Genomic DNA, 24951 nt, shown 5'->3' on the forward strand with positions numbered 1-24951 from the left:
ATATATATATATATATATATATATATATAAATAATATATATTGATAGAAATGGCAAGGAATTTATCTGTAAATATAATATGTAACAATTATTTGGTAGTCATGATAAAATTCTGAGTTTTGGATGTCAGGGGGGAAACCCACGCCGGCATCTCTTCAGTCATTGGGCCATCGAAAAAATGCTATGAAAATGACCGTTAAAACAAAGGGAAATTACTGTGTGTTTGACCGTTATTAAGACAAAAGAGCTATTAGAATGACTGCTAAGTAAGGGGAGGGAGTAAAGGTAAGGGAGTAAAAATCTTCATAGTAATATATATATATATGTATATATATGCATATATGGGTACAGGGCGTCACAAAAAGTAAACAACATGAAATACGAAAACAAATGAGTTGAATATGTAAACAAGAAGAGAAACAAATGGAAAACAAGACAAGTAACATAAAGAACAACCCTTCCTCATTTCAAGCATTGAATGACAGTATGAGTCTTCGAAGGCAGTTGCTCCCACAAATACCAAAATAAAATTTGGGACTTATGGAGGGTCAAAGATAGAAGAGATAGCTAGATAGATAGATAGATAGATAGATAGGATATGTCTGACCTCTAGGACAGCCCTAAGAGAAAAGAAAGATGATCACGTGAAGAAAAGATGGCCGATGGTCACGTGTGAGCAACGAGAGAGTAAAGGAAAAGAGCAACAAGAGAGAAGTAAAGGAGAATTGCTTTTTTTCTCTCCTTCATTGTTTTCTATCTGTCTCTCTCTTTCTCACTCCCCCTCTCTCTCTCCTTTACTCTCTCAGCCAGTGCCACATGAAAAACACATGCTGGCACCACATAAAGGCACCCATGCTGGTGCCACATACTAGCACTTGTCCTGGTGCCACATAAAGGCACTCATCCCAGTGCCATGTACAAAGCACTCAGTATACTCTTTAAAGTGGTTGGCATTAGGAAGGGCATCCAGCCATAGAAACCATGCCAAAACAGATACTTGGAGCCTGGTCAGCTCCTGTCAAATTGTGCCGCCTATGCTAGCATATGTTAAATGATGATGTTAAATGTTAAATGATGATGATGATGATGATGATGATATATGTATGTGTGTATGTACATGTGTGTGTGTGTGTATGTATTTATGTGTGTATATGTTTATTTACCTATGCACATACTCATGTACGCATATATACACACACTATGTACTATGTATCTTCATATATTCAAGCATAGATATGTATGTATAGAAAAGTGTGTATTAGAGAGAGGGTGGTCCACATGTTTTGCAAACTAAACATTTTAAAATTGACCTTTTAATTATTGCCACGTGTTAATATATTTGTACCTTTTTGTGTTGCTGGTTGTCAATGTATAAAGCACCTGGTAATGGGATAGAGCTTTCTCACTGCTGCTGCTGCTTTCAAAACATGTTTTTAATGTATTTTATACCTGCTGCTACTGCTGCAGTGGTAGGGATAAAATACAATAAATAAATGTTTTGAGAGAGTAATTTGAAACCACTTGGGATAAGATGAAATAATAGTATATAATATGTAATTATGATATTTTCTATCTGCCTGCTGTTTTTGAGATTCTTGTAGGCAATGTCTGCTAAAATTCTTTTTACTATTGGCACCAGGCTTGGAATTTTGTGGGAGAGAGCTAGTTGATTGCATCAACCCCAGTGCTCAACTGGTACTTATTTCATTGACCCTGAAAGGGTGAAAGACAAAGGTGACCTCAGCGGAATTTGAACACAGAATGTAAAGACAGACAACTGTTGCTAAGCATTTTGTCCAGCATGGTAACAATTCTGCCAGCATTACAGTTATTTCTTGGTATGGTCAAAGTGCCATTTAGAGCAATATGTGTGATCCAATTATTTTGGAGGTGTGCCAAATATAGTTTGTTTTAACATTTCTGTTAGTAGATTGCTATTGAAATAGTCTGCTTTTGTTTCAGTTAATTTTGAAAATAATGAAGTATTTTGTAAAACAAGCTTGTCTTTTCTTATCAAAATACAGATATATCTGCTTGGCATTATTGATTTAACACATTGATGAGCATCGTGTAAAGTGTTAAGAACTGCTTGTCTAGAAGAAGAAGTCATGGAATGATCTCTATTAAAGAGTATAAGACCATCAAATCTGTAGACATCAAAATTGGTGATAGTCTTGCAAATGTTCTGGAACTATATTATTATGTTGAAATATTGGAATACTAGTTTCACTGAAGCTTGCAGCAGGGTTCATATTGTCACTTTAAAGGTATATCTCCTTTCCTGTCACAGGTATGGTAAATGGGACTAAGGAAAATATTGCAGTGACATTGATGCTTTTCTCATGACCAGAAATTTCTTGTAATATTACTGTTGTTCAATGAAGTGTCTCAAAATGTAGATTGTTATTCAAACTGGCCTATTGTTGAGAAAGTCTTCAGTAGTTTGTGGCATTCTTGAATGAATTCACTTTGGATAGTAGTTTTGCATTTACTGCCACTTTAACACAGGAATTTTTTGAAGAACTTGGGTAGATACTTATTCCTTACAACAACGATATCATCATCATCATCACTTAACATCCGTTTTCCATGCTGACATGGTTTGGACAGTTTGACTGAAAACAGGCAATCCAGGGAGCTGCACCAGGTTCCAATTTGATCTGAATGCCCTTCCTCATGCCAACCACTTTGAGAGTGTAGTGGATGTTTTCTACATGCCACCAGCATGGGTGCCATTGACCTGACTCCAGCATCTGCCACAACCATAATTTCACTAAGCTTGACAGGTTTTCATAAACACAGCATATCACCCAACGTTTGAAGGGTGCTTTTTACATGCCAGTTATACGACACTGGCATCAACCATGACTACAATCACATTTGGCTTCATGAGTCTTCTCAAGCATGGTATATCACCAAAGGTCTCCATCACTTATCATTGCTTCTGTGAAGCCTAACATTTGAAGATCGTGCTTCACCACTTGTCTTCCTGGGTCTACCTCTTCCACAGGTTTCCTCCGCAGTTAGAGTGCAACGCTTCTTCACACAGCTGTCCTCATCCATATGCATCACATGATCATACCAGTACAGTCATCTTTCTTGCACACCACATCTGATGCTTTTTATATCCAACTTTTCTCTCAGGATGCTTACACTCTGTTGTGCATGCACACTGGCATTACACATATTAGCTTCATTTTTTACAAGCCTATGCATGTCCTCAGCAGTTACAGCCCATGTTTCACTGCCGTGTAGCATGGCTGTTCACACACAAGCATCATACTGTTTGCCTTTCACTCTGAGGCAGAGGCCCTTTGTTACCAACAGAGGTAGGAGCTCTCTGAACTTTACCCAGCCTATTTTTATTCTAGCAGTTATCTATTTTCTGTACATTTTTAGTGTTTATTGTACCTGTGCACATTCCATACACAAAAACTATCTTCCATGTTAACCTTCCTCTGATATCACTGCACCTCTTATGTATCCATAGCTTGCATCGGGTACGTCTTATGGCGTTTCTACCTATGCCTTTTTTATAGATTGAGCAGGACCATCTACCTGAAGGGATTTGTGATTTGTCTGCTTTCCTACTTACTAAGACTTTGCTTTTTACTTGGTTAACTGTCAGGCCCTTTGATTCTAGAATATCGTCATCATCATTTTAAAGTCCACTTTTCCATGCTTGCATTGGTCAGACAGAATTTGTTGAGGCTGATTTTCTACAGTTGGATGCCCTTTCTGTTGCCAACCTTCACCTATTTCCAAGTAAGGTAATATTTCCCCATGACCATATATGCCTCATAAGATTGGAAATGAAGGACACGGCTTGTATGATTTGCCTACAACCATCATGTGATATCAAGGCAAGGAGACAGTAATTCACACACACACACACATACAACAAGCTTCTTTCAGTTTCCATCTACTAAATTCACTTACAAAGTTTTGATTGGCCCAGGGCTATAATAGAAGACACTTGCTCAAGTTGCCAGGCAGTGAGACTGAACCCAAAACCATGTGGTTGGAAAGCAAACTTTTCAACCACACAGCCATACCTGCACTTCTATCTGTAATCAGGAGTTTGTTGTAGCTTTTAATACTTGTTACCAAACATTGAGAGTGGTTTTGTGATCTACTGTGATAATAAGGTCATCACATCCCAGTACAGAACATCTTACTTTGTTCAAGGAGTCTGCAGTTGCCAAGGCTTCTCAGCTTGATGTGCAACTCTGCTGCTATCTAAGCAGTTTTTGTTTTCGGTACAATACAGAAATGGCTCCAAACTTGGACAGATGCAATGTTTTTGGAATAACCAGAAGCCAGTTCCTATTTTTGACTTACCAGTTACAAAGCAAGATGATTTACTGGAATCAAAGATTCTTACACCTTAAAGTTTTGAGATTATTGTCCCATTTAACTGATGATTCTAGTTTTAATAATTAATAGAATGGTGGCATTTTTTAGTTATACTGAAGGTATAGACTACATAATTGATGAGAGCAAAGCATGAACATGCATCTTTTATATTCTTAGAGGCAAGAAAAGATAAAATAGCTTTTTACTAGGCCTGACACTGTTGAATGTAGTTTCAAATCTGGTAAATTCTGCAGTGTCTTCAATTAAAAAGGATTTCTCAGAATTCAATATTATCCCTTGTCTTCCACATATTTCAAACCAATCAGAATCCTAAAAGAGTGAGTATTGAAAAGTCTCTGAACAAAGCAGTACACCATCAATGCATTTAGTTTTGTTTGGCAAATCTGATATGGTTTCATCATAACTCCTTGAATATCAATCACCTGAAGTGGTTGTTGTTAACTCCAGGTCAATCCTGATAGACAGACTTATGATCAAAAAAGCATTCCAGCTCTGACCATCCCAATTTGAGGGAGTATCTATTCTCTATTTCAGTATATTCTTAAGATGATAGGGTGTGATATGAAGGAGATTTGGCTGTTATTTCTTATAGGCTGAATGACAGTGTTCCTTTATTGGAGTGTGTGTCCTTGAAGTGCAGTTTTATAATGAATAAATGTGATAGAATCCTTCCACACGTATTGGAACACTGCGAAATCTCTTTCAAATATCAAAGACAATTATTTTTATCATGTGGCACAGATGTTACTTGATAAAATGCTGAGTTTTTCATGTAATATGTGCATGCCAAGAGTTCTGGAAACATTTTCCATTCTTTTTGGTACGTGCTTATTCCTTGATTACAGGATCATTGCATAAAGAATTCTATTGTCTTTGTAATTGGCTGTGTACATTTGTATTGTCACAGCTACTGATCAGTTTAAGTCAACACATTACATTGTTCCTCAGTATGTAACTGGTATTTATTTTCTCAACCCCAGAAAAATGAAAAGTAAAGTTAACATCAACACTTAAACTGAGAATGGACTGGAACCGACTAAACATTGTAGTATTTAGTTAGCACCCTGTAGTGCTTGCTACTTCACTAGTGCAGGTAACTTTGTTATTAGTTCCAGGACAATTCTGGCTAAGCAAACTTGTGATTAAAGATATGTCCATCTGATCTTTTTGCCCCAGATATAGTATATACTCATCATCAGTGTCTCTCTTTTTAAGAAATAGGTGTGGTTTGAAGGAAATTTGGTTGTTATTTTTAGAAAGTTGAATGGCTACATAAGAGGCTCATCCACTAATTTGTCCCTAATCATGTTGCCCTGGGAGGTGAGAATGTGGCAGAACTATTTGCTCTGCTTTCTTATTTATAGTAAAGGCTTTTAGAGCAAGGGCTTTTAGTATTAACTACTAATGATTTCATCATCACCATCACATTAGGTTTTTTCATGCTGGCATAGGTTGGATGAGAATTTATTTTATGTCTGGATGCCTTGCCTCTAGGGATGCAGTATACCCATTCTAAAAACAGGGATGCACATGATTTATTATTATTATCTTTATTAAGATGATGAATAGCTGGTAAGTAAAGTTGAAGTGACACTGCTGAGTGTCATAGATATGCAGATTGTGCATTGTTGGAACCTGTTCTAGCAACATAACTAAGTCTTGCCCATCAATGCAATGTAAATCAATACCAAATAAAACTATATTTTCACCTACTATCTTCAAAAAAAAAATTAATAAATGCTAAGACACTGAGATGATGTAGTCCTAGATGCACTATGTGTGAATAAAGGACAGAATGTTCACAACCGGAATACTTGTAGACAGAGATTTGTTCATTCAGGGCTGGTCTGAGGCTAAATAACAACAAAATTATATTCATTAATGATAACAATTGTTTATATCCCATGATTTAAATGTAATGCTGTTTGATATTGTGGAGGGTGGAAAAGGACAATGCAAAGCTGAGACATAGATATCTTGAATTGTGCCAATGACTGGAAAATGACATTGGATTTGAAGAAAACACCGTAATGCATTAATGATGGAATCTCCTGGGAATGTTGCAACATCATCATTACTTTTTATGATGTATAATAGTTAATTTAGTTCTAGGTTAGAAGAAAAACGAAACATTTCAGGAAATAGCACTACATTTAAACCATAGGAAATAAAACAATTTTTATTTTCAGTGAATATAACTTTGTTGTTATTTTGCCTCAGATCAGCCCTTAATGAACAAATCTCTGACTATAGGTATTTCAGTTATAAATATTCTGTCAAGGTGTCTTTCATTTTTTTTAAGATAGTAGGTGAAATTTAACTGCTGATGTTTGATTGTTTTACTGAATAGACACTTGACAATGTAGATCAATATCTGCTCTCATGTATTTGTTCACCTATCTTATATATTGCACTACTCTAATGTGTACAAGTTGAATATGTAGTTCATTGAGTGGCATAAGTTAATTACTCGGTGAATTCTTTTGCCTTGATTTAGGTCCTTGTAATTTATCAATTCCGATTGTCTGAATGGTCATCTATACTGCATACAGTCCCTCATTAATGCTTGCACACTACATGTTTTTCATTTGTAGAAATTACTGAATGATGTAATTTACACTTTTATTATTACTAACTAGTCCATCGGCAGTATGGTTACTCTTGGGTCATACAGGTTTGTGAATTCTTACAATACTTACCTAGCTGAAAGATGCTGCATTATATCACTGACAAAGACACTTTAAAGAAGCTTAATGCACCCTGTTTTGTAAATAGGTATTATGAGAAGGTATATAATAGTAGTGACATATATGTTAGTTTGTAGCTGCCTTGGAAGAAAAGTGTCTCGCCTTAGTACTGTAGAAAATTGTGTTGATAAAAATGATCATTCTTTTAAATAACTTTCTTGAACAGGAGCAACAACTTCTTCAACATAATGATGATGATCATCAGCATTACCATTATCACCATCTCCTACAAATGAATTTTCTTGTAATTTCTTTCTCTTTGTTCTTTTATCTCCAAAGTCTTAACTGTGTAAGCCCAAATAACAAGCTACTCCTCACTTAAACTTAATTAACCCATATATGTTCCAGTTTCTGAACACGACTTGGTTGTCTCTCTGGCACTCAACCTAAAATGCCTTGGTGCATAGCTGAAATCTACTCTCCAGTTTATCACAATCATATTCTGTGTTCAAAAAGTATTTAGTAGTAATCGTTGTACTGCAAGGGTTAATTGCCTTTCTAATTAAGTGTCATTTCTTTCATAGTTTCTAAACCAGCCCCTGATTGGAATGGTACTGCTGTGATTAATGGAAAGTTTCAAGAGATCAGCCTCAAAAGTTTTCAAGGCAAATATCTTGTGTTCTTCTTTTATCCACTTGACTTGTAAGTTCATCTATAATATATTTTTTTTGTTATTTATGATAAGGAATGGGGAAGTTAATACTCTACTCATGCTTCTGATTTAATCTATTGTGCTGACAATGGTTGTCTCATTACTCTGTTGTTTAATTGTGATGACAACTGCTGTCATACTATCCTACTGTGTTTTATTGTATTGACACCTGTTGTCGTACCATCTTGCTCTTTTCTAAATAGTGAATTATTGAGATATTTCTCATTTTCTGTTTCAGTACATTTGTATGCCCAACAGAAATAATTGCTTTCAGTGACAGAATTGGAGAATTTAAAGCTATAAATACTGCTGTGGTTGCCTGCTCTGTTGACTCTCATTTCACCCACTTAGCATGGTAAGTTATCTAATATTGATTGAAAAAAAATATCTATAATAAGTAGTTAGCTGTTGCTACTGGAAAATACTGTAACCCCAGGTGGAGGCTATGCTCACCCAGTTCAAACCTCTGTATGACCTCTCCTATTCTCACCCCCCCCCCAATATCCCTCAAAGGCATGTCCCAACACGTCTTTGCCATCATCTCTCTCACTATCACTCTCTTTATACTGCTCTCTAATTCTTTCTTTCCCAACAGAGGTACCCATGTGTCTACTTTACAAGATACCCATTTCTGTCCCTCTATACCTTTAATCTTTCAGCTGGCACAAAACCACATCCACTCAATACTATTCCCCATTCCCAGTTGAGAGGTTCTTGTTTTGTAAGGCACTTGGTGCTGGTGCCACATAAAAAGCACACAGTACACTAACGTGGTTCACATTAGGAAGTGCATCCAGCTATAGAAATCATGCCATAACAGAAAATGGAGTCTGATGCAGCTCTTATCAAATTGTCCAATCCATAGAAAACAGATATTAAATGATGATGGTGATGATGTATGACAAAGTGTAAATGTATTGAGAGAAAAAACTGGGTAACTGGGTATAAGAAGCATTAGATGTAGTGTGCAAGAAGGCTGAACATCTAATGTAGTCATGTGATACAAAAGGATTAGTGCTGATCTCTAAATGTAGATGAAGTGTTGAAAAATGATCTTCAGATGTTGAGCTTCACAGAGGAGATGACAAAGGGCCAAGATAATTGGTGATTTACTGTCCTTGAGAAGACCTGTCCAGCTAAGAAAAATCGAGGCCATAAAAGCACTTTGTCTATGTCTCTGCATACAACCCACTGCCATACCTTGTATTCTCTCCCTTTGCTAACCTATCTACACAAAAATGCGTCTATCAAATCTCTTCCTCACAGCATATCCTCCTAACACCCTCTCTACTTGTGTCTACTGCTATATTCTCTCCACTTTTGCAATCTCACAAACTTATCACCTTCAGTTCCACTCCACTTATATACACTTCATTGTAAGTTGAGTGTACCCCACCTCACATGTTCACCATATTCTCTCTCTTCAGTTGAGGGGTCTTGTCTTGCAATTTACTTGGTAATCTCATTGCAGCTGGTACCATGTAAGAAAACACTCAGTATTCTCTCTAAAGTGGGTGGCATTAAGAAGGGCATCCAGCTGTAGACAGTAGAGCTTGGTGCAGTCTTTCGACTTGCCAGCTCCTGTCAATCCATACTAACATGGATGGACATTGAATGATGATGATTATAGACTATTTTCCTATACTTTATTTCATTTATGATGTTAGATGGCATCCATTGTACAAACTACTTGAGTTTTTAGTGAAGGAAGCTTAAGTAATGCAGCTGTACATTTTGGACACTGGAATTCAACCAGCACCTCAACTAAACACTGCTGCAAGCACAGGATGAATACAAGACCTTGTAATCATCCTTTTCAGAGCTAGATTGAAAATCATATTTCCTTGTTATTGACCAACTCATTCTGCTAGTTTTATGAATATTTACATATAACTTTATATCAACAGCACCAATCTTATCCATCTCAAACTATAATTAAGACATTACTATAAACTCTGGTGAAATGTTTAATTGCAGGATCAATACACCACGAAACAAAGGAGGTTTAGGACCATTGAATATTCCACTTCTCTCTGACCTCACGCATGAAATCTCCAAATCTTATGGTGTATTCCTTCAGAATCTTGGCCATAGTCTACGGTAGGTTAAGTCTTTCTTACAAACATTCAACATTTGACTAAAATGAGAGTCTGTTGGTGATGTGCTCTTTTAATATTTCTTCTTCCAGTGGTCTGTTTATCATTGACTCCAAGGGAATTCTGCGTCAGATCACAATGAATGATCTGCCAGTTGGCCGATCTGTTGATGAAACACTACGTCTGGTGCAAGCCTTTCAGTACACAGATAGCCATGGAGAGGTGTGTCCAGCAGGTTGGAAGCCTGGTGGTGATACGGTAAGACATTTTCTTCCTCACACAAGTTGTCATTGTAATCTTATGCAAACAAAATTATGTATCCTAGTGAAGTTCACGAACCTATAACTATAGTGGTATATGAACTCTTAGATTCAGTATTTTAAATGCCCGATATATCTATTGACTTGCTCTTTCAGGTTGAATAACCAACTAATCATTTGTAGTGATTGTAACAGTTGGATCTGTCTGAAGTGGTCAATATAACAGTGGGGTCTGTGCTTGTGGTGACTGTCTTCACTAATGTTTCAGTCGTTTGACTGCGGCCATACTGGAGCTCCGCCATTTAGTTGAGCAAATCGACCCCAGGACTTATTCTTTGTAAGCCTAGTACTAATTCTATTGGTCCCTTTTGCTGAACTGCTAAGTTACGGGGACGTAAACACACCAGCATCGATTGTCAAGCAATGCTGGGGGAACAAACATACATATATATGACGGGCTTCTTTCAGTTTCCGTCTACCAAATCCACTCACAAGGCTTTGGTCGGCCCGAGGCTATATAGTAAAAGACACTTGCCCAAGGTGCCACACAGTGGGACTGAACCCAGAACCATGTGGTTGATAAGTAAGCTACTTACCACACAGCCACTCCTGTGCCTATTGTTCTTTTAAAGACTTGGGTTATGCAATTTCTTTAAAAACTTTTTATTTTTCAGAATTAAGATAAAGTTCTTTTTTAATCTAAAATATACTCTCCATTTTCTACAATGCACTTCCATCTATCTGGTATACTTGCAAGGCCCCTTTCAAATTCACTTGACTGTGATGAAAAATACTCCTCCAGTACTGTTCTGACCTCACCGACAGAATTACTATTTTTTGTGTTCACTATGGTTTTGAAAACTGGAATAAATGCAAATCAAATGGGGCATCATTTTCCAAACTGCTCCAGCCTTTGGAATGTCATCTTTGCTGTATGTGGTCAAGCATTTTCCTAATGGAAGAACACCTTTCATCTTGAAACCAAAGATGGTTGTTTTTCTTCTAGCACTGACTTAAGTCACTCACAGTAGATCCTTGTTATCGTTTGGTTTGGGTTTAAAAGTTCAGAATGGACTAAACCTTCATATCCCACCTAACAGACAACACCTTGTGGATGAAGAGCTTCTCCTTTCCCTACCCATTGTTTTTGACACTTGACATTTTTATGGAGGATCCATTTTGTTACCAGTCACTATTCAGTTCCAAAAAGGTTCATTTGAGACATGACAACAAAGAGCATACATTCACTTGGAAAGTTTGAGGAACCCATTGACCCAATTTGCTGACTTTTCTGATGGCATCGCAAGTGGTCAATGCATGGTTGAATGTCCAAATCCAGGCTTTTCTGCTAGTTCCTCAACAGTTGCATTGTTGCCTTTATTGAACTCATAAAGCAAAATATACTCCTTTGTCACTTTCATCATAGCTTCGAAAAAAACAACTGTGCTCTTCAAAACTTGCACTAAGAATAAGGACAAGGTAAAATTACCACCTGCTTTTATAGCAAGTTGATGTAGGTAGTTTATTCTGTTCACCTCTTTTAGCTCATTCAATTGAAAATGACCCAATATTATTAAAAGTGGTATGTTGAAATGTCGAAACAAAAGTTCTATTTTTTAGGATTGATAGTTAGCAATCCCTTATTCTGTGACTTAAACTACTAGTTTATTGCAGTGTCAAATTTCTCATCCAGTTTCATGGCATTAATTGATGTAAGCAAAAGAATTCAGGATATTCACTTAAAATACATCATCAGCAGCAGCTATGACTAGCCAAGTGCCAGAAGATAAGGGACAACGGCTTTGCAGTGTCCTTTTGAAAATCATAAAAAACAATTTGGGTTATAGAGAAATTCTAGTTGACCCCCCCCCCCCCCATGCATATTTTACATCTATGAAATCTTACACAATATTACTACGTATATTGTGTAAAAATATAAACATAGCATCTATCAGACCAGTGTTTAAAGAACACACTGGTCTGATTGGTGAACAATTTTAATCCAAGGATTTTCTGTATACCTTATACATATTTTAGTCATTAGACTAGCCAATGCTGAGGTACCACTGTGAAGAATTTTTAGTGGAATGAATCAACTCCAGGACTTAATTTTTTAAAAACCTGATACTTGTTTCTTTTGCCAAATTGCTAAGTTATGGGGATTTAAACATGCCAACACAGGTTGTCAAGTGGTGGTGGGGAACACCTATATTACACAACAGGCTTTGGCTGACCAAAGACTATAGTAGCAAACACCAGCTCAAAGTGCCATGCAGTAGTTGTGAAGAAAACATCTTACCACACAGCCATATCTACCCCTCTATATAACCTCCAAAAATATATTTGCAACACTCACCTACAGCACTATTTCCTCCAGCTGTTGTAATTGAGAGCAGTGCTGCATATTCCATCTTTCCTTTGATCTTACCAGTCGTCCCTCTCCTAAAAATGACTTCACACCTGTTCTTCTATCATATGTCTCATCACCTCCCTTCAGTGGAAAGAACTAATCTTGTCAATTACTAGGTGATTCTGCCAGTGCTATGAATAAAAGAAGCATGCGAGTGTAAAGTGGTTGGCAACTAGGAAAGGCATCTAATTCTCTCTCTGGCTGGTTAGATCCTGTCAAATTATCCAATCTGTCAGCATGGAAAATGGACATTAAATGATGTGTCCATGTCCTAATAAGTATTGTTGATGTCCAACCTGTGAAAAATGTTTGGCTATGGGAAAATATTACCTTGCTTGGCAACATGAAGGGCATCAAGTTGTAGAAAATCCAAGTTAAGGAGTCCTATTTACCCACACGTGTAGGAAAGTGGATGCTAAAGTGTTATTACTTTAAATGCATATAATCCACGAAAAGCTGGGTGTACAAATAGAATAGGGTTGTCTCGTTGCACGGCACCTCAGGCCTGTGAGTGAATATAATAGTTAGTTCCACTGCGTTCATGTGTGTGTGTAAGTGCTTGTACCCCAATTATGATCTGACAAATCTCTATATTCTTGTTTTGCAGATCATCCCAGACCCAACTGATAAGCTGAAGTATTTTGAAAAAACCAACAAGCCTAATCAATAATTTTTATAGTTTATTTTTAACCATAAAAAATAAAATGTTTCTGATTTCATTATCTCTGATTCTATTTCACGTGCATTACTCTATTGCTCCATTTATAAACTCGGCATTCAACTCAATAAAACTTTTACTAGATTATACATTTAAAAATTTTTTTCATGAACCTAATTTGAGTTGTTTTAAAGGTTAATATTGGATAATAAATGATTTGTGAAGTGGTTTTGCACAGAAGTTTACTTGCAAAAGCACAAGAAAAACTGTAAAACTTGCTCATTGCAGTCAATTCTCTTTAGTTCATAGGAACTAGAATTACTACCACACAATGCAAAATTCTTTTTCCAACCACACCTCTGGATTGTGGCAGCTGCAAATAAGCTAAATGCACATCTGTTGCATACATAATACTCCACTTATAGATTTCATTGTGACAGTTGTATTCCACCTGCCCATGGCAGGGTTTATATTTGCCTCTGACCACATTGCTTATTATTTGGAGATACTACCCTAGACAGTTTCTAGATCTGACTATTGAAATACACCGATTTTGCAGTCGTCTAGATCAGGGGTTTTCAAACTGGTCCGCAAGGGCAAGATAGGGGTCAATTTGATTTTATATATGTTTTTCATGGGCAATTTGATCTTATATATGTCTTTTAATCAAAATCTTTTGACAATAAACCTATTTGTTAAATAAATAAATGTAAAAAAAAAGTTATTATAAGCAAATATTTATGTATAAATTTCATAAGCGTTTATAAGGGGATCCGCAAGTCAAAAAGCTTGAAAACCCCTGGTCTAGGTGACAAGCTTGACATGGAAGAAAACTTGATTTTTCATTGCCTTTCACCATATCCATCTCCCTATTGCTCTTGAGTAATTTAGTGTTTTGACAATTTAGATGCAATTGAGGTTGATATCAACTAAACTCTTCTAGAAAAGTGTTCCAGCATGCCTGCTAACTAAAGCGAGTAAAACATGATCCATGCACAGCTTTCTAATGCCACTCTCACACTAACAGAACTCTTGTTTGACATGATATAAAGATCATGAGGATACATTGTAGAAGTGATTTTTATGTTATATCACTTCCACATATTTAAGATATTGATTCCTGAACATGGATTTTCCGCTCCAAATCTCAATTTATATTCCAGTAATCTCAGCAAACTGTACGATAATTAGAAAAGCATGATAAGATATGCCTTCATCTACTAAAGTTGATAGAATGGCACGCATCTCCTTCATCCCAACACAAATGCCTTCAGGAGAAAGCTGAAGAAAATTACCTAACAGGTTTTGTTCAGTTCAAATGTTTTGTGAGGTTTACATCGCTGTATTGAACAGTAACTCATGTTCAGAATTGATAACAATCACACTTAATATCTCCCAGTCCAAATTCTCTAATACTTAACACCACTGAATTGTAATAACCACTATGATGCACAAAACAAATGCATGTGGTGCAAAGAGGAAGGGTCTTTCTAAAATGAGGCCAAACTGTTTCTCATCTCGAACTTCTATTATAATTGCAATATATGCCACAGAAGAAGAAAAACTTTGCATGTCAACTGATAATTGTCCATTGATTATCACCAAAATAAGAAAATTAGCAATCAATGAACAAAGATCCTGGTAAGTATGTGTAAATTTATTTGGGTCATTTCAGTTATCTTGAAATGTAACATGGGTGCGTCTCAACAATATTGACGAAGCACATGGGCAGGACCATCATTGTAATTTTATCAATTATATAATTAAGTCTCTCATCCTTTAGGGGTCAATAAAATAAGTACCAGTTGAGCACTGGGGCCAATGTAATTGATTTTTCTCCTGCCCCTAAATTGTTGGCTTTGTATCAAAATTTGAAGTTATCACCACTAGTGTGTCAGCAATTGCTTTTTTTTACACTTCATTGAGACTGACTTTCAACATTTTTTATCATGATCTGCAACAGTAGTGAAGAATGATTGAGCACTTAATAGAAATATGCGGATAGGCCTGTGCTTAGTTCAGGAGTAAAAGTAATTTATGCATTGGCAGAGATGAATGGTGTGACGCTAGGAATGTTTGTACACCAGTGCTGGAGATCAGGAATAAAATCTCCTTGTTCAAAAATGTGTACTTCATCTTGGATTGCATATTTTGGCAAAATGTGAGTTCAGTTTGAGATGTAGCAATTTCTAATAACCTGACTATTGTATACTGTAAGTCAAGACTTTCTGAGAGATGTCTGTGCTGCTGAAAGAAACCAGTTCAATTGCAGGAAGCTAATTAGCACATTTATGACCATTTGATCTTTGCTCAAGTAAAATGTACCATGGATTACATTATCCAATGTGTCAAAGATATGTTAATATGTTCAGCTATTTTAGACCAAGATGAAAGCATAGATAACTGCTCAGTAGATATGATACTGCAGGCAGTATTCAATGAAGGAAACTAAAACCCATGAATTTTGTTGCAACTTAGAATAGTCTACAATTGCCTTTCACTTGAACTGAATGCCTGACCTCTCAGCTATCATATTATATATAAACTTTCAACTGGATATATTACCTTTTAATGCTGCTTCTGTGAAAGCCTTATGTGTACACATTACCACTCCTTTGATGGGTTGCATACTTTTCATTTAACACCATTTGAAATTTAAGATGTTCATACATCAGCAAGATTTCTACAAGTGACCGCAATTTCATAGTCACAAATCTGAGAACATCCATATATTCATGTTGTGTATTTCAAGTTGATTACAAAGTTATTTCATGCTGAGGTGTACCAACATCGAACAAGTGGGTTGGTTAATTTAAATAACAAAATATTATTTTACCCAACTCACCAACTGCTGAATAATGTCAAATACTCAGACACTGATTGGCTTGTCATACTTACCATGAAATATAGAAATATGCAATCGAGTATGGCAACCTTCCCAATTGCACCACCTTTTAAGTGATGGAAACAATTATTCAACACATTTTGAATTTCTGACCAAACAGCTACCATAATCATTCAGTACATTCTGTTGTCTTTCATCAGCAACTGCCCACATTTACTGAGCGAGGAGGATGTGTCAGCACTCAATAAGATTTTACTGTGTACTCTATAATCCTCTAAAGCTATAGAATCTGGAACATGACAAAGCTGCCTAACTTTACACATCATCACTCTCCACTCCAACTATCATCAATCACACTTCTCTACATTGACAGCATTGAAACATCAATAAAACATCCAACAATGGAGATAATGTCACACATACACTGAATTGTATTTCAATCTGCATTACATCTTTTGAAATGGAAATTTTTACAATTTGAATATCTAAGGACATCCTGTGAAGATGTGAATTTATTTGCCTCACTTTGTTACTCAGTTTTAATTCCATTTGTTGCAGTGTTTCTCTTTTTAACATTAAGTTATCTCAGAATGTTCTCATTAATACTATATTGCCATCCCATTGACACATGCACAAAGAGAAAACCAACCACCTTCGTTCAAATGATATTATCAATCTAGATATTTGTATTTTTTATGATCTCTAGCAATGCCATCTTATGTTGGTTATCAGCTGCATTTCTAATTTCTGTCATTTATCAGAACATATTTCTTTAGCTTCAAAATTGAAGGCTTTGTAAATCATCTGTACACTAATTTACAGATATTTCCCAGGGATTAAACACAATTATCTACTAAATCTATAAAAGCAACTATGCTGCAGTCTGCCTAAACTTTCTGTTACCACATTCCTGTTATCTTATTGGTTAACCTCATGCAAAAATCAGGTCAAACGAAACGGATAAGCCAATCAAAAGTATAAGGACAGTTTGTTGATGCAGAGACAGGATTCCTATGCTTGTCTACCAGCATTTTGTGTTTTTAATATTTTTTTTTCTATTCTTTTAAAGCCAAAAGAACAAGGTATAGAGTGTTTACCACTAATGTAGTCCTACAAGATCCATAAGATTCTGATAGAAGATGAATAATAATATCCAGCAGATGACCCAGACTGCCTTGATGATAAAAGTTTTATTGTAGAAAATGCTAAGAATGTACCTCAAAGGAGGTGGTGTTGCAGGCTTACTCTAACATAATTTGAGAAACATAAATTTGAATTCTTCTCAAAATTCTAAACAAAAACTGAATTGTTGAAGACTTAAACACTAGGCTCATTCATTCATCATTTAATATCTGTCTTTCATGATGGTATGGATTGAAGGGTTTGATAGCAGAGGGCTGCACCAGGCTCTATTTGTTTGGCTAGATCCCCTACCTAATGCCAATTGCTTCAGAGTGAACTGAATGCTTTTATGTGGCACAGACACAATTAGATGAAATCCAAGCATTAACTGAACTGACTGTATATAGAATGTAGGACTTTCACACCTGAACTTTAGGTTATAATTTGGTTATTTCCTTGCTATGCAGACACTTCAACATGTTACTAATGACAAGAGCAAAACAAACACTGGAAAATAAATAGGTGCATCCAATGATAAACAGCTTGCTACAAATTTAGATTGTATTATATTAGGCAAACACAAGGAGTAACTTAATTTCTTATTTATATACTATTTGATCACTAAGCAGCTTTTAATGACTAAATGAGGAACAAAATCTATTATGCTACATGTAGCAGCAACAGGATAGATTCTCAATGTTGCATCATTCACTAAAATATTAGATTTAGTAAGAAATAATGTCATCAGATGTCCATTTCTTGACAAAACCTACACCTTTGTTTGTGGTTTACCAACTCCTGAATGCCCAATACAAGCGAAAGAAAAGAAAAAAAAGAAGAAAGAAAGTAAACAAGGAGCTGAAACACTAAAGTGGCACTGTAGAAAAAAAAATCTACTTTATATATGAAACTATCAGTCCAATGTAGCACATCTATATTTACAATGCATTCACAGGAGGTTGTGACAAAAGCAAGTTGGTTGAGCTCCACAAAAAAATGAAGCTCACAAGGTATGGTAACAGCCATTTTAAGATTTTTTTTTTTGAATGCTACAAATCCTACATCTTGTTAAATGTCCTCCAAATAAATATTTCATTAGATTCATCCTAATAAATTTATCAATCATAAACAATTGCTGTACAAGAAACAAACAATAAAAGCTTCTTGTAACAGGCCTTTAATCACAAAACCATGTGTTAAATGTAGTGAAAAGGAAAAAAGTACAAGAATAGTCCTAGTGTAGTACACAAAACTAATCCTTACAAACTAAACAAGGCTACCATTTCATACTACCTGTGTAAAAAACATCAGTACATAAAAGGTCCCACCCCCTTGTATACGGTTGACATGATTAACAGAGCAGACTAGTTAAAGAAATTCACTCTAAATATATATATATATTAGACTTCACCCTTGAAATGTAAGCTCTATTTCGAAAAATGTTTTGGTGCAGCCGTTTCTGTTGGCATAATTTTCATGATGTTTGAAATGAGCAGAATAAACACTACTCTTACAAATGATGTTATAGGTAGTAGATTGCTGATTTAATTTTATGAAAATCAGCAAATTCCATTTCGCCAATATTAAGGCATTGACAAATGCTGTATCATCGACACAGCCGAAACTCAATTCTACAGTAATTTGAATTAAGTCATTCTCAACACGAGCAGTTTTCTAGTATTGTATTGAGTTCCCTGCCAACGTCATGCTCTTCAAAATCTGACATAATAGTAGTTTTTCATAAGGGCTGCTCTCCTTACAACTTAAATCACCTTTAACAACAGACTAGTTCAATGACTCTGGAATCATCTCATGGCAAGCTTACATGTTGCCCATTTCAGATATACTAGGTGTATGTGTATTTCAATTATATTGATGGAAATTTTCAAAATTTCACCTACTTTTCCAAAGTAGGTGAACAAAGCTAGCAGTAAAAAGTTGTAATAAAAGAATAACAAAATCTGTGAAATTTGCAATCCTCCTCGCATTACTAGTAATCAAGAAGTTTATTGCATTGGAAGTAGAACATGAATCAGTAGCTCTCAGTGAGAGTCAGATGGTTCACTTAGGTAACTGTAACAGCAAGCACATTCCGTGTATGGATGTCTCGAGCTTTGTAAAGGATTAGCAACTGATCAGGTATGAAATCATTTCTAGCATTGAAAACCATTAACATTTTATTGGAGGCTCCTATGAGCAGGTAAATCTGAGGTATTTTTAGCTAATCTTCCTGACACTATGTACTCATACCCTCAGCTCAATATTTTCTCTTTCTTATCCATCTAGGAGAGGAAGAGCAAAACACACATATAACACAAAAAAAGTGGAGATCGGCAACAAATACCATGTTTGGAAAGTAGGAAGAAATAAAACACACCAGATCAGACCATACAAAATTAATCACTGCATCATGTGCAGATCTGGAGTTATGGGGCATGGTTGTTTGGCCAACTATTTATTACACCATAAGCAGCTGTAAGCACGATAATAACATATTACTAAGAAACTACACAATATATAATTTTAGAGTTAGATTTTTGACAGAACAAGTAAATATGGAGTAAAGTTTTGCACAGCCTATAACAATACATTCTTGACAGATAAGTACAGGTCTAATGGTAAAAAGAGTCAAACATATTCTTTAATGACATTTATTATCTAAAAGTTGTAAATTATCAAAATAAATCTTTGGTGATACAGTGTATTTGTGTTGTGTATATGATGTAACTTTCATGGAGACTAAAAGCAAGGTACAGTAAAGTTACCTTCTGAGGTCATACCAACTCATAAGGGCTGATTTCCCCAGTTTCATGGCGTATATATATATATATACATACATATACATACATATATATATATATATATATATATATATATATTCCCCACTTGAACAGGATACTGGTCCGTTTCAGGATTACCCATTTTTGCTAGTTGAGTGGACTGGAACAACGTGAAATATTCTGCTCAAGAACATGTCACCTGATCTAGGAATTGAAACCACAATCTTACAATGCAATACCCTTACCGCTAAGCCACCACTTTCATTGAGACTAACTCATGACGATGTCTCTATTAGGAGCAGTTTGACAAGCCTGTTCTCAGCTCAGAATTATATATCTGGATTTATATAGAGCTGTTAAAAATTTTTTTTTTACAAGAACCAACTTCTTTTGTATTAGCTTATATGGAGAAAATACTATTCCACAAGAATTTCTACATAAAACAAGTTGACACTGAAATGGCACTTCCTTCTCAAAATTCAAAGAAAGCAGTATGGGTACAAACACACTGATGGCATTGCATAAGCCGATGTTGTAAAGCCAGATAGTCAAATTATTTTGAAATCCTTTAAGTGTTAATTACAGTATATAGCACCCTTAACATCTATGACAATGATTTATGACTATAAACATACATTAGGCAGAAATGAAATAGAGAGAGAGAGAAAAAAAAAGCCCCAAAACAATACAACCCAATGTGAAAGAGATAAAGTGTTCCCTTTAAGCATTGTAGCTGTAATACCAATACAAGGTAAATATCCCAGTGATAACAAGATTAAATAAATAGAAAAGAAGTAATTTGTGGGCAAAGAGGAAGATATTGGTTTACAATTTATTTCATATATATATATATATTATATATACATACATACACACACACTTCAACAAACAAACGTAAGTGGTGCAACAACAGATGGAACATTCAGAATAAGTAAGGACCTAAATGCTGCAAATCAGCTAACTCAACACCACATAATTTAATGGAGTGGAGTGACGGATGAGAGGAAAATTTGGAAAGACACATGAATTTCTAAACATTTGGTCGTACTTTGACTAAGTAGTACACCCAATGAGGTATTGACTTAACTCAAATATTAACAATATTTCAGTCTGCGACTGAATATTAGGAAACTCAAGGTTAAGTATGTTATGCCAATACATGTTAAGATTTGATATTAGAACAATATGTAGCATTATATTGAAAATTAGGGAAACATGGCACTAAACCTACGAAAGTAAAGCATAAGTTTAACAGATACCAATTCCTGAAAGAAAAGTACAATTGTGAAGGGATCCTATATAATGTATGATGCAGTTTGAATAGCTTGCTTTGACATTTACTATCAGCACTCTAAAGAGAAAAAAAAAATAAACAGTGGCAGTCTAAAAGATAAAAATATTTCCAGCAGTTTCAATTGCTACAAAAAACAAAACTATGAGGAGCATTAAATTCCAGTGTTAAACCACTTAATTTTGACAATCTTTCAAAACTTAATATCCCTGTATAAAGCAATTTCAGCAAAAACACAGGTCTTCAATCTGTTACAAATAGCGAACAAAATCACCTTCAAATCATACCTCGATCATCCAACAAAAAAGTGAGCACAATGCAGTCCTAGATACATAAATAGATGGAATAGCTTCACCTGAAGCACTGTTGATGCCAATTGTACTATGAGCTGATTGGGAATTAAACAACAACAACCTAACATTTATCAATACGGAGTTACTTTCTGAAAGAATTTGCAGACCTGTAGAACATTGCCAAAAAAATTACTTATAACCCGGTTAACATGATCTAAAATAATCAATACTTTTCTCATCATTAAGAAAAGAAATTTTAAAAACCCCACCACAATTATTTATAAGTGCACTGCATGTTGACCTACACGGAAAAATATCCATTCAATAAAATACAATGCTCTACATTTTGTTAATACATCAATCTCTTAAACGAGTTAAGCTTTTGCACTTTTATCTATAGCAGGCAGGATGAACCTCTATTCACAATTGCTTAAGAATAAATACAAAACTGTCAGAACATTATTTATACAGACTGTCCAAGGAATTCTAAACACTTTTACATCTCACATGTGTGCATGCACAAATATGCAGAGTAACACGTGAGAGCTGGCTCTCATGAGAAGTATTTGAAATACCAAACCCATCCAGCAAATCCCACAATTATAAAAAAAAAGAGAATCATAAAACTTAAATAAAGACACACACACAGAAGAAATTCTACCAATTCTGATGAAACAATAGAGGAAGAGAAAAAAAATTAGAGCAATGACAATACTGAATACAATCAAAACCAAGATTTACAACAATAAAACTACTGGCAGAGATAACTTTGATTTCAAATAAATTTTTAATCACTACAAAAGCAAATTATTCTTTTGCCACTAATTATCCCTTCCCTAACTTACTGGACTATAGAACAAAATCAAGAGTACATCAGATAAATATCAAGAGCTCTTTTCCAACAATATTGCTCACAGGACATGCCTATATAAGTTAGCATATTATGATCACCACCAACCAGGCACTAATAAAATTTAATTGCTGATTAGTGCAGATTTTAACATGCAATAACACTGAGATCCAAAAGCCATGGTTTGGCAGTTTTATAGAAAATGAAATGATGCACCAAAGGAGATTTAAGGGGCCAATAAGATATTACAAATGGGCATTTCTTCCTTTTTCTTTTATACGAGATGAGAATGTGTATAAAAATCATATATTTCTTATAGATATTTGGTTTTAATTTCAACTGAAAATTGAAATCTAACTAAAACTAGCTAAACTGAAATTGTAATAAATAGAATACAAGAAACATAAATAAGTAGCACATTTTGGTTGGTTAAGTGTTGTGTTACTTATCACATCATTAAATAGTAAAGAAAATAGCACATTGCTGCCAGCAACAGAGACTTTGCGAAAGTGCTGAACACTTTGCTAACCTGCAATTAATTGATAAACAACCTTTACTACAGCTGTCAATTAAACATCTCATTTCTTTTCTAGAATCTAGCCCACATTTAATGACACTTAAAAAAATCTAATTTAAGCTAAATAGAGAAAATTAATTTGTTCATTTTATTCTTAGCTATGACATATCTTTTTGCTAATACAACTTTCAAAATATTGTTTACTATATCCCTTCAATATAAAGATAAGTTACAAACTGAAAGGGAGAGTAAGAGAGTTTTCAAAATTTGTATTTGACACTGTATGGTGCTCTTAAAATACAGTGGAATTTATTATAAATTAATTGCACAAATAAATTTTTAATAAATAAACTTCATCACTTTGCAGCAGGGACAGAGAGGAAATAGAACTACCGTAGTAAAATTAACTGAAACTATCAGTAGCCTAGTGATGGCCTCTGTTAACTTCAATTATACTGAACCAGTGTTGTACATTAGTTGAGAGCTCTTTTTTGCAAAATAAAACAAAACATTGGGAGGACTTTTTTTTTTTTTTTGTTACTCTTGGGAATCTCCCTCTCTCAGATCTATCAACATACAACTTTCTTTTTGTCCTTAAAAACTGAAAGGTGTTACTAATGTTATTAGAAATACGTTACTTAAATATTTTGCTCAATATTTAAGATATCAAAGCGAATGCAAGGATAACTTACACAAACACTCATTAATATCCAATCTATATTAATATCTAACAAATTATAATTTGGCATGTGTATCCTACAAATAAACACTGGAGAAGAGAGAAAAGCTACTAATAATATTCTAAAAGAAAATTTTAAAAATTGAACCCACAGCCAGAATAATAGCAAATAATTTAAAATTACATTGAAAATATAAGTAGTAAGGATGTGTATGTATGTATATATATATATATTTGCATGTATATAAATAAAAAGTAAATAATAAATAAAATGGTAGAATGAGTCATTTTCAGTTGAAAATCAAAAATTCCATGTGCTTCAAATCTGAACAAAATTTTGGTGAAATAAATTAGGCGATTCCCAATGTGAGTCAATAAAATGCAATAAAGTTTTTCATGTGACAGTTGTATCAAGGTACAGGTTTTGAATGCAAGTGCATATTATTATTGTATGATTGAGAATGACAGGCGGTGACTGTAAAAGTCAAACTACACTATATTACATCACCCAACTATTGGAACACTTAAGTTTGCATGAAACTATTTAAGGTAAATATAATCCTCCAGTTTCAAATAATGTTCATGATAGAATGAAAAATATCCTGTGAAACAACATAAGGATATTTGATTTTAATGGAGATTGATTATATACAAAAGTTGTACAATTAAACTAAACCCGAGGTTCCATTAATTTATGAAAGTTTAATACTTATTTATTGAGATTAATAATGGGAAGTGAAGGAAACTTAAGGAAATACAGCCTTATCTTTTTAATGTATGGGTATTAACAACTGTCACATGGTCAACTAAAGAGAATCCACATAAATGAATGTAAGTAAAACTCTGAATAAGGAATTCAGGCTTTTATTTCTGAGTTTGATACAAAAATAGTCATGCTGAGAATAACTAAAGCTGATATCAGTGGATGCCAAAATAACCAATGTGTGGAAAGAAGAGAAAGAAAATTACTCATTCTTTATACAGGGGTGGACTTTAAAGTGAGACAAACTTAATGAAATTATATTGTCTAAAATCGATTTAAGTAATTCCAAATCATTTAAAAATAATATTTAAACATTTTCTCTCTTCCACCATTGATTTTTTTTTTAAAATTTAAATTAAATGCTTTTGAATATTTACAATATTCTAATAAATTCTAGCAAGGGTTTTTTAAATATACTAATTTTTAACTTTTAAAAATATTCCTATCACAGAAAGATCATTGTCCCATGATAATAGCTAAGCAAAATTTCACAGGTCAACTAATTTTTAAAAAAATCCAAATAAATAACTTTGCTATACACAATAACATCACAAGTTTATCAAGCATGTTTTTAATATCCCCCTTTCCATCTCATTTCTCAAAAAGTTTTAT

General features: G+C 34.7%; 1 protein-coding gene across 2 annotated transcripts in view; it reads left to right on the top strand.

Annotated features, from left to right (window-relative positions):
- Nucleotides 1–13263, top strand: part of LOC106879358 (peroxiredoxin-4) — a 21449-nt gene extending 8186 nt beyond the window's left edge. For both annotated transcript variants that reach the window (XM_014928877.2, XM_014928878.2), the window contains exons 2-6: nucleotides 7648–7765; nucleotides 8014–8130; nucleotides 9753–9875; nucleotides 9964–10129; nucleotides 13149–13263. In XM_014928877.2, coding sequence (XP_014784363.1) covers nucleotides 7648–7765; nucleotides 8014–8130; nucleotides 9753–9875; nucleotides 9964–10129; nucleotides 13149–13211 — 587 coding nt within the window. In that variant the 3' untranslated portion in view covers nucleotides 13212–13263. The remainder of the gene's footprint in view (nucleotides 1–7647; nucleotides 7766–8013; nucleotides 8131–9752; nucleotides 9876–9963; nucleotides 10130–13148) is intronic.
- Nucleotides 13264–24951: the final 11688 nt, after the last annotated feature.

This window comes from Octopus bimaculoides, chromosome 2 (assembly GCF_001194135.2).
Source record: "Octopus bimaculoides isolate UCB-OBI-ISO-001 chromosome 2, ASM119413v2, whole genome shotgun sequence".
In the NCBI taxonomy this organism is placed as follows: Eukaryota; Metazoa; Mollusca; class Cephalopoda; order Octopoda; family Octopodidae; genus Octopus; species Octopus bimaculoides.